General features: G+C 40.3%; 1 protein-coding gene across 3 annotated transcripts in view; it reads right to left on the bottom strand.

The window, feature by feature from the left end:
• LMNTD1 (lamin tail domain containing 1) overlaps positions 1 to 13,313 on the bottom strand; it is a 483,367-nt gene that overhangs the window by 22,889 nt on the left and 447,165 nt on the right. For all 3 annotated transcript variants that reach the window (XM_061125156.1, XM_061125157.1, XM_061125158.1), the window contains 2 exons: positions 12,622 to 12,808; positions 11,483 to 11,602 (listed from right to left, as the gene is read on the bottom strand). In XM_061125156.1, the coding sequence (XP_060981139.1) occupies positions 11,483 to 11,602; positions 12,622 to 12,808 (307 nt within the window). The remainder of the gene's footprint in view (positions 1 to 11,482; positions 11,603 to 12,621; positions 12,809 to 13,313) is intronic.

Here is a 13,313-nt window from a genome sequence, read left to right on the forward strand (position 1 = left end):
ATCTAGCCTTGTTTAAAAATCAATAGCCTCATAGAATCATAGTGATTGTACTATATAACCTTACATAAACTCATGACAGAGCAGGACTAAATCTACCTTTATATTACACCAGAATGGTTTGTATCTGATTGAATATTAACCATTGCCCAAGTTACTGATGAGACAAAAAGTAGTCTGTCATACTATATTTTAGGTTTCTATTTTTAGAGTTGGATAGGACTTAGTAACTGAACAATGATATAACCTCTCTTTGCCACACTTTTTAAAAAAAATTATTTTTCAAGTCCAGACTCAGGACCTATTCTAATCTATGTCATTGTCTACTATTGTTTTAGTCAGATTTTAGGTTCCGTAACTTTCCCCACAAGATATGAATTATTTTCAACACACAAGTTATATCAACAGAACGCAATTCCAGGATTGCAAAGAAAGCTTGGATCTGTCTGTTTTTCAGCATGTCTATGGGAATGTAGCAACCTATCATTTCAAGGAAAATTTGTCTGGCAACTGCAGATAGTGAGATCCAGTATCACTGGGGTGAGAACAGGAATTAATTGTTTAAAAAAAAAGGGGAGAATTTTGTGCTTATATTAGGGTTTTTAGATTGACAATGTCACACCTCAGTGTATTTAATGGAAATATTTTCTATTTGAATTAAACAATGCTGATTGCTTTACCATGGGGTAGAAATTCCAATAGGATGTGACCTTAAAAAAAGGCTGAGCTGAAGCCTGAAGGGTGAGTAGGAATTAATAGGTAAGTAGAGGAAGAAAGAAAGAGTCTATGGAGAGGCAAAAGCATGTGCAAAGGCCCCATGGCTTGAGGGAGCAATTAAGTACTGGAAAATAAGAGAGGTCACAGGGAGGTGTAAGTTAGGGAGGAGGAAAGGGGCAATACACTATGATTCAAGTCAACTGGGTGAACTTCTCTCATCTGCAGACTCAAAACAAGTGCTTTATGCTCCCTAATGTTTCTCTTGATGCTCTCCTTTACAGGGTTGAATCTCTAATCTGAGTTGCCACACTCTACACCAACTTCTACTAAAGCATTGCTTCACAGTAATGCAATTATTTATTGTTACATATCAATTTTTACTACCAGACTCATGAGTTTTCTGAGGACAAGAATCATGCAACAATTACGTTTGTTTCCCAGCTTCTAGCACAAAGCTTGGCAGATAATAAATACATGTAAACATTTCCTGTATGAATCCACCAGTTTCACTCTTACACTAGCAGACAAAATTACTTGTGTTTACATCACCCTGAAGAAATTGTCTGAACCTATATGTGCCAAGTAGATCAAACCAATCAGTAAAAGGAAAACTCAAAATGCCAAGTGTAATTCAGTGGCAAGGAGGGACAGTTCACTAAAATGTGCCTTCCAGGAGCTCAGGGACCTTGTCTGTCTGGTTCAATACCCAGTGCCTGGGATACTGTACACAGAAACTGTCTGACTCTTTGTGACCCCGTGGACTGTAGTCCGCCAGGCTTCTCTCTCCACGGGATTCTCCAGGCAAGAATACTGGAGTGGGTTGTCATGTCCTCCTCCAGGGGATCTTCCCGGCCCAGAGATCAAACCCACGTCTCCCGCATTGCAGGCAGATTCTTTACCGTCTTGAGCTACCAGGGAAGCCCAAAGTGTTTGCATAATGGCTAAATGGGTGGATAAATGCGGTGAAAGGTCTGAAACAAGAATGCCTTAATCCTAACCTGAGTTCTGCTAATGATTGCTTATGAGGCTAAGTAAATAACTTAGATTACATAACCTTATTTTCTCTGTCAGTGACAACTACTGGAAGTATTATAGAATTCACTTTGTGCCCATAGAAATATGAGACAATAAGTGAGTAAAGCCTGCAAATTACGTCTAAAGAGTGTTCACTCCATCTAACGCTAACTCTGTGTTCTCACAGAAAGACATTAAATGGCTCTTAATTAATTAGCAAGATCTACCCTGAAGGGATTTATTTAACTTATATGCAGAGTACATCATGAGAAACGCTGGGCTGGAAGAAGCACAAGCTGGAATCAAGATAGCTGGGAGAAATATCAATAACCTCAGATATGCAGATGACACCACACTTTTGGCAGAAAGTGAAGATGAACTAAAAAGCCTCTTGATGAAAGTAAAAGAGGAGAGTGAAAAAGTTGGCTTAAAATTCAACATTCAGAAAACTAAGATCATGGCATCTGGTCCCATCCCTTCATGGCAAATAGATGGGGAAACAGTGACTGACTTTATTTTTCTGGGCTCTAAAAGCACTGCAGATGGTGATTGCAGCCATGAAATTAAAAGGTGCTTACTCATTGGTAGAAAAGCTCTGACCAACCCAGACAGCATATTAAAAAGCAGAGACATTACTTTGCCAACAAAGGTCTGTCTAGTCAAAGCTCTGGTTTTTCCAGTGGTCATGTATGGATGTGAGAGTTGGACTGTGAAGAAAGCTGAGCACCAAAGAATTGATGCTTTTGAATTATGGTGTTGGAGAAGACTCTTGGGAGTCCCTTGGACTGCAAGGAGATCCAACCAGTCCATTCTAAAGGATATCAGTCCTGTTCATTGGAAGGACAGATGCTGAAGCTGAAACTCCAGTACTTTGGCCACCTCATGCGAAGAGTTGATTCATTGGAAAAGACCCTGATGCTGGGAGGGATTGGGGGCAGGAGGAGAAGGGGACAACAGAGGATGAGATAGCTGGATGGCATCACCGACTCGATGGGGATGAGTCTGAGTAAACTCCGGGAGTTGGTGATGGACAGGGAGGCCTGGCATGCTGCGATTCATGGGGTCTCAAAGAATCAGACACGACTGAGCGACTGAACTGAACCGAACTGAACCCTGAAGGGATAATCAGGTATAATGCAGCAAGAAAGAAACTCAGAAATAGGGGGGAGGAGCCAAGATGGCGGAGGAGTAGGACGGGGAGACCACTTTCTCTCCTACAAATTCATCAAAAGAATAACTGAACGCAGAGCAAACTTCGCAAAACAACTTCTGATCACTAGCTGAGGTCATCAGGCGCCCAGAAAAGCAGCCCATTGTCTTCGAAAGGAGGTAGGACAAAATATAAAAGATAAAAAGTGAGACAAAAGAGCTAAGGACGGAGATCCGTCCCGGGAGCTCTTAGGCGGCATAGCTTGGGGTAGGGTCCGGGCCTGAGTGCCCTGAGGACAATCGGAGGGAGCTTCTAGGAGTTGCCAACTTGAACTGTGGGAGACCAAAGGAGAGAGAGAAAATTAGCCGGCCCGAACACACTCCCGGCTGTTCGCAGAACAAAGAGACCAAGAGGGTCCAGAGAGGAGCTCGCAGGCTGCGGACCGGCCCAGCCCCGCCGGAGGCAGGAGGCAGGGGGGAGGGGAAGGTCGCGGCGAGACACAGGGCGCAGGCACCCGACCGGCGCGGGCGGGGACTGGGGCTGGGGACGCGGAGGGCAGAAGGCGCGCGCACCCGACTGGCGCCAGCGGAAACTGAGACTGGGTCCGCGGAGGGGAGGGGGCGCGCCACACCTGGGGAGAGTGCGCCCACCAAGCCCCTGGCTGCCTGGACCGCTCTGACGGGGAAGGCACAGAGAGCAGGCGCAGCTTTCCCCTCCGCGCTTTTGTGGAACACCCGAGGGCTGGAACCTCGCGCAGCGCGGGGCGCGCTCCATATAGAACAGTCGGGAGCCTGAGCAGCGCAGAGGAGAGAGCAGCGTCAGCCCCTCCTGGCAGCCCCAGCCCATCCCCGCGGCGCAAGCCCCGCGGCGCAAGCCCCTCCCCCAGAGCGACGGAACTAGCTACCTGAATAAGAGTCCACCTCCGCCCGCCTGTGTCACGGCGGAAATGAGGCTCTGAAGAGACCGGCAAACAGAAGCCAAATAAACAAAGGGAACCGCTTCAGAAGGGACTGGTGCAACAGATTAAAATCCCTCTAGGAAACATTGTCTACACCAGAGGAGCCTGTAGATATCGAGAAGCGTAAGCTGGAACGAGGAGCTATCTGAAACTGAGCCGAACCCACACTGACCGCAACAGCTCCAGAGAAACTCCTAGATATAATTTTACTTTTTTCTCTTTTTTTTATTTTTTTTTTATTTTTTTCTTTTTTTCTTTTTTATTTTTTCTCTTTTATTTTCCTTTAAAATCCCCTATTACTCCCCCATTACTCCTTAACTTTCATTTCCATAGACTTTTACGATTTTTTAATTAGGGGAAAAAAAAAAATATTTTTTTTTCCTTTTTTTTTTTTTTTCTTTTTTTTCTTTTTCTTTCTTTTTTTTCTTTCCTTTCTCTCTTCTATTTTCTATTTTTCTTTTTATCTTATTTCTTTTAAAGTCCTCTAGTACTCCTCTACTACTCCTTAATTTTCATTTTCAATACACTATAACCTTACAAAAAAAAAAAGAAGTAGAGAAGCCCTATTTTTAAACCGAAGATTATTCTCTCCCAATCTTGACTCTCTGTTTTCTACCTCAGAACACCTCTATTTCCTCCTTTCCCCTTCTCTTCCCAATCCAATTCTGTAAATCTTTGTAGGTGACTGGGCTACGGAGAACACTCTGGGAACAGACAGCTGTGTAGATCTGTCTCTCTCCTCTTGAGTCCCCCTTTTTCTCCTCCTGTTCATCTCTATCTCCCTCCTCCCTCTCCTCTTCTTCATGTGACTCTGTGAACCTCTCTGGGTGTCCCTAACGGGGGAGAATCTTTTAGCCATTAACCTAGAAGTTTTCTTATCAGGGCTACATAGTTGGAGAAGTCCTGAGACTACAGGAAGAATAAAACAGAAATCCAGAGGCAGGAGACTTAAGCCCAAAACCTGAGAACACCAGAAAACTCCTGACTACAAGGAACTTTAAGTAATAAGTGACTGTCCAAAAGCCTCCATACCTACACTGAAACCAACCACCACACAAGAGCCAATAAGTTTCAGAGCAAGACATACCACGCAAATTCTCCAGCAACGCAGGAACATAGCCCTGAACATCAACATACAGGCTGCCCAAGGTCACACCTAACACATAGACCCATCTCAAAACTCATTACTGGGCACTCCATTGCTCTCCAAAGAGTAGAAATCAAGTTCCACGCACCAGAACACTGATGCAAGCTTCCCTAACCAGGAAACCTTGACAAGCCAATCGTCTAACCCCACCCACTGGGTTAATCCTCCACAACAAAAAGGAACCACAGACCTCCAGAATACAGAAAGCCCACTCCAGATACAGCAATCTAAACAAGATGAAAAGGCAAAGAAATACCCAACAGGTAAAGGAACATGAAAAATGCCCACCAAGTCAAACAAAAGAGGAGGAGATAGGGAATCTACCTGAAAAAGAATTTAGAATAATGATAATAAAAATGATCCAAAATCTTGAAAACAAAATGGAATTACAGATAAATAGCCTGGAAACAAAGATTGAAAAGATTCAAGAACTGTTTAATAAAGACCTAGAAGAAATAAAAAAGAGTCAATTACAAATGAATAATGCAATGAATGAGATCAAAAACACTTTGGAGGGAACCAAGAGTAGAATAACGGAGGCAGAAGATAGGATAAGTGAGGTAGAAGATAAAATGGTGGAAATAAATGAAGCAGAGAGGAAAAAAGAAAAAAGGATCAAAAGAAATGAGGACAACCTCAGGGACCTCTGGGACACTGTGAAACGCCCCAACATTTGAATCATAGGAGTTCCAGAAGAAGAAGACAAAAAGAAGGGCCATGAGAAAATACTCGAGGAAATAATAGCTGAAAACTTCCCTAAAATGGGGAAGGAAATAGCCACCCAAATCCAAGAAACCCAGAGAGTCCCAAACAGGATAAACCCAAGGCGAAACACCCCAAGACACATATTAATCAAATTAACAAAGATCAAACACAAAGAACAAATATTAAAAGCAGCAAGGGAAAAACAACAAATAACACACAAAGGGATTCCCATAAGGATAACAGCTGATCTATCAATAGAAACCCTCCAGGCCAGAAGGGAATGGCAGGACGTACTGAAAGTAATGAAAGAGAATAACCTACAACCTAGATTACTGTATCCAGCAAGGATCTCATTCAGATATGAAGGAGAATTCAAAAGCTTTACAGATAAGCAAAAGCTGAGAGAATTCAGCACCACCAAACCAGCTCTTCAACAAATGCTAAAGGATCTTCTCTAGACAGGAAATGCAGAAAGGTTTTATAAATGTGAACCCAAAACAACAAAGTAAATGGCAACGGGACCACACCTATCAATAATTACCCTAAATGTAAATGGGTTGAATGCCCCAACCAAAAGACAAAGATTGGCTGAATGGATACAAAAACAAGACCCCTATATATGCTGTCTACAAGAGACCCACCTCAAAACAAGAGACACATACAGACTAAAAGTGAAGGGCTGGAAAAAAATATTTCATGCAAACGGAGACCAAAAGAAAGCAGGAGTCGCAATACTCATATCAGATAAAATAGACTTTCAAATAAAGGAAGTGAAAAGAGACAAAGAAGGACACTACATAATGATCAAAGGATCAATCAAAAAAGAAGATATAACAATTATAAATATATATGCACCCAACATAGGAGCACCGCAATATGTACGGCAAACGCTAACAAGTATGAAAGAGGAAATTAATAGTAACACAATAATAGTGGGAGACTTTAATACCCCACTCACAACTATGGATAGATCAACTAAACAGAAAATTAACAAGGAAACACAAACCTTAAATGACACAATGGACCAGCTAGACCTAATTGATATCTATAGGACATTTCACCCCAAAACAATCAACTTCACCTTTTTCTCAAGTGCACACGGAACATTCTCCAGAATAGATCACATCCTGGGCCATAAATCTGGTCTTGGAAAATTCAAAAAAATTGAAATCATTCCAGTCATCTTTTCTGACCACAGTGCAGTAAGATTAGATCTCAATTACAGGGAAAAAATTGTTAAAACTTCAAACATATGGAGGCTAAATAACACGCTTCTGAATAACCAACAAATCATAGAAGAAATCAAAAAAGAAATCAAAATATGTATAGAAATGAATGAAAATGAAAACACAACAACCCAAAACCTATGGGACACTGTAAAAGCAGCGCTAAGGGGAAGGTTCATAGCATTACAGGCTTACATCAAGAAACAGGAAAAAAACCAATTAAATAACCTAACTCTACACCTAAAGCAATTAGAGAAGGAAGAAATGAAGAACCCCAGAGTTAGCAGAAGGAAAGAAATCTTAAAAATCAGGGCAGAAATAAATGCAAAAGAAACTAAAGAGACCATAGCAAAAATCAAAAAAGCTAAAAGCTGGTTTTTTGAAAAAATAAACAAAATTGACAAACCATTAGCAAGACTCATTAAGAAACAAAGAGAGAAAAACCAAATTAACAAAATTAGAAATGAAAATGGAGAGATCACAACAGACAACACTGAAATACAAAGGATCATAAGAGACTACTACCAGCAGCTCTATGCCAATAAAATGGACAACTTGGATGAAATGGACAAATTCTTAGAAAAGTATAACTTTCCAAAACTGAACCAGGAAGAAATAGAAGATCTTAAGAGACCCATCACAAGCAAGGAAATTGAAACTGTAATCAAAAATCTTCCAGCAAACAAAAGCCCAGGACCAGATGGCTTCACAGCTGAATTCTACCAAAAATTTAGAGAAGAGCTAACACCTATCTTACTCAAACTCTTCCAGAAAATTACAGATGAAGGTAAGCTTCCAAACTCATTCTATGAGGCCACCATCACCCTAATTCCAAAACCAGACAAAGATGCCACAAAAAAAGAAAACTACAGGCCAATATCACTGATGAACATAGATGCAAAAATCCTTAACAAAATTCTAGCAAACAGAATCCAACAACATATTAAAAAAATCATACACCATGACCAAGTGGGCTTTATCCCAGGAATGCAAGGATTCTTTAATATCCGCAAATCAATCAATGTCATACACCACATTAACAAATTGAAAGATAAAAACCATATGATTATCTCAATAGATGCAGAGAAAGCCTTTGACAAAATTCAACACTCATTTATGATTAAAACTCTCCAAAAAGCAGGAATAGAAGGAACATACCTCAACATAATAAAAGCTATATATGACAAACCCACAGCAAGCATCACCCTCAATGGTGAAAAATTGAAGGCATTTCCCCTGAAATCAGGAACAAGACAAGGGTGCCCACTCTCACCACTACTATTCAACATAGTGTTGGAAGTGCTGGCCACAGCAATCAGAGCAGAAAAAGAAGTAAAAGGAATCCAGATAGGAAAAGAAGAAGTAAAACTCTCACTGTTTGCAGATGACATGATCCTCTACATAGAAAACCCTAAAGATTCTACCAGAAAATTACTAGAGCTAATCAATGAATATAGTAAAGTTGCAGGATATAAAATTAACACACAGAAATCCCTTGCATTCCTATATACTAACAATGAAAAAACAGACAGAGAAATTAAGGAAACAATACCATTCACCATTGCAACAAAAAGAATAAAATACTTAGGAGTATATCTACCTAAAGAAACAAAGGACCTATACATAGAAAACTATAAAACACTGATGAAAGAAATCAAAGAGGACACAAACAGATGGAGAAACATACCGTGCTCATGGATTGGAAGAATTAATATTGTCAAAATGGCTATTCTACCCAAAGCAGTCTATAGATTCAATGCAATCCCTATCAAGCTACCAACGGTATTTTTCACAGAACTAGACCAAAGAATTTCACAATTTGTATGGAAATACAAAAAACCTCGAATAGCCAAAGTAATCTTGAGAAAGAAGAATGGAGCTGGAGGAATCAACCTGCCTGACTTCAGACTCTACTACAAAGCCACAGTCATCAAGACAGTATGGTACTGGCACAAAGACAGAAATATAGATCAATGGAACAGAATAGAAAGCCCAGAGATAAATCCACGAACCTATGGACACCTTATCTTCGACAAAGGAGGCAAGGATATACAATGGAAAAAAGACAACCTCTTTAACAAGTGGTGCTGGGAAAACTGGTCAACCACTTGTAAAAGAATGAAACTAGAACACTTTCTAACACCATACACAAAAATAAACTCAAAATGGATTAAAGATCTAAATGTAAGACCAGAAACTATAAAACTCCTAGAGGAGAACATAGGCAAAACACTCTCCGACATAAATCAAAGCAAGATCCTCTATGACCCACCTCCCAGAATATTGGAAATAAAAGCAAAACTAAACAAATGGGACCTAATGAAACTTAAAAGCTTTTGCACTACAAAGGAAACTATAAGTAAGGTGAAAAGACAGCCCTCAGATTGGGAGAAAATAATAGCAAATGAAGAAACAGACAAAGGATTAATCTCAAAAATATACAAGCAACTCCTGCAGCTCAATTCCAGAAAAATAAATGACCCAATCAAAAAATGGGCCAAAGAACTAAACAGACATTTCTCCAAAGAAGACATACAGATGGCTAACAAACACATGAAAAGATGCTCAACATCACTCATTATTAGAGAAATGCAAATCAAAACCACAATGAGGTACCATTACACGCCAGTCAGGATGGCCGCTATCCAAAAGTCTACAAGCAATAAATGCTGGAGAGGGTGTGGAGAAAAGGGAACCCTCTTACACTGTTGGTGGGAATGCAAACTAGTACAGCCGCTATGGAAAACAGTGTGGAGATTTCTTAAAAAACTGGACATAGAACTGCCATATGACCCAGCAATCCCACTTCTGGGCATACACACTGAGGAAACCAGATCTGAAAGAGACACGTGCACCCCAATGTTCATCGCAGCACTGTTTATAATAGCCAGGACATGGAAGCAACCTAGATGCCCATCAGCAGATGAATGGATAAGGAAGCTGTGGTACATATACACCATGGAATATTACTCAGCCATTAAAAAGAATTCATTCGAACCAGTCCTAATGAGATGGATGAAGCTGGAGCCCATTATACAGAGTGAAGTAAGCCAGAAAGATAAAGAACATTACAGCATACTGACACATGTATATGGAATTTAGAAAGGTGATAACGATAACCCTATATGCAGAACAGAAAAAGAGACACAGAAATACAGAACAGACTTTTGAACTTTGTGGGAGAATGTGAGGGTGGGATATTTCAAAAGAACAGCATGTATACTATCTATGGTGAAACAGATCACCAGCCCAGGTGGGATGCACGAGACAAGTGCTCCGGCCTGGTGTACTGGGAAGACCCAGAGGAATCGGGTGGAGAGGGAGGTGGGAGGGGGGATCGGGATTGGGAATACATGTAAATCCATGGCTGATTCATATCAATGTATGACAAAACCCACTGGAAAAAAAAATAATAATAATAATAAAAATTTAAAAAAAAAAAAAAAAAAAAAAGAAACTCAGAAATAGACTTTGATCAATATATTGTGTGAACTAGTAATTATAGGACATAGTAACTTAGGCTTGGGGTAAGAAAAGGTAGAGATTAAAAAATCTAAAGAATGGCTTTGAGAAAGGAGTAAATTTTTTGTTCTGAAAAAGGATACCTTTATACTTTACTGGCATGTTTTGGGGTATATATTTAGGCTAATATTATACCAAAAAAGGCAGAGTGAAAGTATAAAATTGCAGAATATTGGTAATGAGTTATACAGAGTTATTTCTCTTTTTTTTATTTTTTAATTGAAGGATAATTGCTTTACAGAATTTTGCTTTCTGTCAAACCTCAACATGAATCAGCCATAGGTATACATATATCCCCTCCCTCCTAAATCATAAGAGTTATTTCTAGTAGACTTAATTTTACAGTGAATAAAGTATAATGTGTGTGGGCTTAGTCACTCAGGCATGACCAACTCCTTGCTACCCAGTGGTCTTCTGTGCCCATGGGATTTTCCAAGCAAGAATACTGGGAGTGGGTTGCCATTTCCTCCTCCAGCAGATCTTCTCCACCCAGGGACTGAATTAGCATCTCTTGCGTCTCCTGCATTGTCAGGCAGATCGTTTACCAATAGCGCCACCTGGGAAGCCCGAATAAAGTATATAGTCTCTACAAGTTAGAGCCTATAGTCCTCTGAGAATAGGAATCTTGACCTGTATTATATTCCCAACATTTATCACACTTATCACAGCCCTATTCCCAGGGCTCAACAAGCAATTGAGAAATGAAGAAACTAATAGAAAAAAGCCCACATGTAGTTCCTTCCTTTCTCATCCTTCTCTTCAGGAGAAGGCTAAATGTCATAAATAAAATCCATGCTTGATTCTGAAACTTGAAGTTGCTTCTAGAAATACAGGATATCAAAATTATCTTTGCCAAACTATAAGCACCTCTTTGGCACTGAAGAGAGGCTGCTACTGATTTGCCTGGCATGTTATGACAGTTAGTGATGGTTCTTTCCAAGCTTTTAAGGATGAAAAACTCATTGAGCGAGCTAAGAGGGGAAAGGGGGACACAAGCAGAGCTATCCGTTCTTATTAAAAACTATGATTAAGGACTGGACACTGACTTCACCATTAGGTTTGCACAGGATTGTTGTACAGTTTGGTGCTGTGTTAAACCTGTCTTGTTCCTTCCAAAGAAAATCAGATGGCGACTGATGCTTTACTTCAGATGCTGCTGTCCAGACCTGTAAGAAAAGATTTTGTTAATGACAATTGCCAGTGGAGTTCAATGTAGTTTTATAACTGTAAGAGTTATTGCAACACATCTTTTAAACAGGTGAGCCTTTTTTTTTTTAGGATTAAAAAAAATCTTTATTGAATTTGGCATGATGTTGCTTCTGTTTCATGTTTTGGTTTTTTGGCTTCAAGGTACGTGGGATCTTAGCTTCCCGATGAGGGATTGAACCCACACCCCCTGCATCGGAAGGTGAAGTCTTAACTACTAGACCTCCAGGGAAGTCTCAGAGGTCTTTAAAATATACTGACATCCAAATCAGTCAATTCTAAGGGAAATCAGCCCTGAGTACTTGTTGGAAAGAGTGATGCTGAAGCTGAATTTCCAATACTTTGGCCACCTGATGCGAAGAGCCGACTCATTGAAAAAGACCCTGATGCTGGGGGAAGACTGAAGGCGAAAGGAAAAGGGGCTGGCAGAGAATGAGATGGTTGGATGGCATCACTGATTCAATGGACACAAACTTGGGCGAACTCCGGGAAATAGTGAGGGGCAGGGAGGCCTGGTGTGCTGCAGTCCATGGGGTCACAAAGAGTCAGACATGACTTAAGACTGAACAACAACAATAATCTGTAATGTCAAGTTGTATAACTGCAAAGCTAGTGTATGTAGTTTAGAGGGATGCCTGAGAAAGAGGGAGGAGCTCTTTAGCATCACCTAAGCAAACCTTCTCTTTCCTTTCTTTTAAAGACTATGCTGCTTAGTTTTAAGAACTTAGATATTTCATTTTGATAGTTACAGCATAAAAATACAAAGTATTGCACACCAAATTGAAGAAAGCTACAGAAATTTAATTATGAGAATTTATTTTCAGAGATGGACAAAGTGACACAATTAACTAAAAACAACCCAAAAGTCATAGTTAACAGAGAGATCAAAGAAACCACCAGTGCTAAGCCACAGTCTGACTGGGGATATGAAGTTTTTCCTGCACAATTCTAGTTCATAGTATTTATATATTATACTCACTGTTACTGTGGAATTGGCCTGCATTATGATATCAGGAAGGAATCGGTAGAGAGAGACTGCTCGTCCATCCACATTTTGTCGGAGCGTATGATTTCCAATTTCCAGCTCTTTGTCAGGGGAAGAGTTAATGAGCTTCACGAATAAACCCTTGACATTCACCTCAGCTATTTTAATGTCTCCAAGAGCACTAGCAAATGAAATGCAAAGATTATAAATTGCATTCAGAGGAGCGGGTCTTGAGCTCACTTTAAGGACAGAAAAATAAATATGCTTTGGAAGTTGTTGCTGAGCGGTGTATTCTGTTGGACAAATTCCATGTAGAAATAGTGTATTCAGTGCCCTAAGCAAATGGTGTGATTTCTTAGTTCTCCACGTTTATCTGTGGAAAAGAATCATTTTTACATAAAATACTTAAAGAAAAGTTTAAAAACTACTTCAGGTATCAAGGTAAAGATGGCACTGTTGGTGTTTAGTTGCTAAGTCGTGTCCAACTCTTTCTGGACATGGATGGATGTAGCCCATGGGATTCTTCTGTCCCACCATCTTTGTCCATGGGATTTTTCAGGCAAGAATACTAGAGTGGGTTGCTATTTCCTTCTCCAAAGGATCTTCCTGACCCAGGGTCGAACCTGTGTCTCCTGCATTGCAAGGCAGATTCTTAACCACTGGACCACCAGGGAAGCCCTAAAGAT

Source organism: Dama dama, chromosome 22 (genome assembly GCF_033118175.1).
Source record: "Dama dama isolate Ldn47 chromosome 22, ASM3311817v1, whole genome shotgun sequence".
Classification (NCBI taxonomy): Eukaryota; Metazoa; Chordata; class Mammalia; order Artiodactyla; family Cervidae; genus Dama; species Dama dama.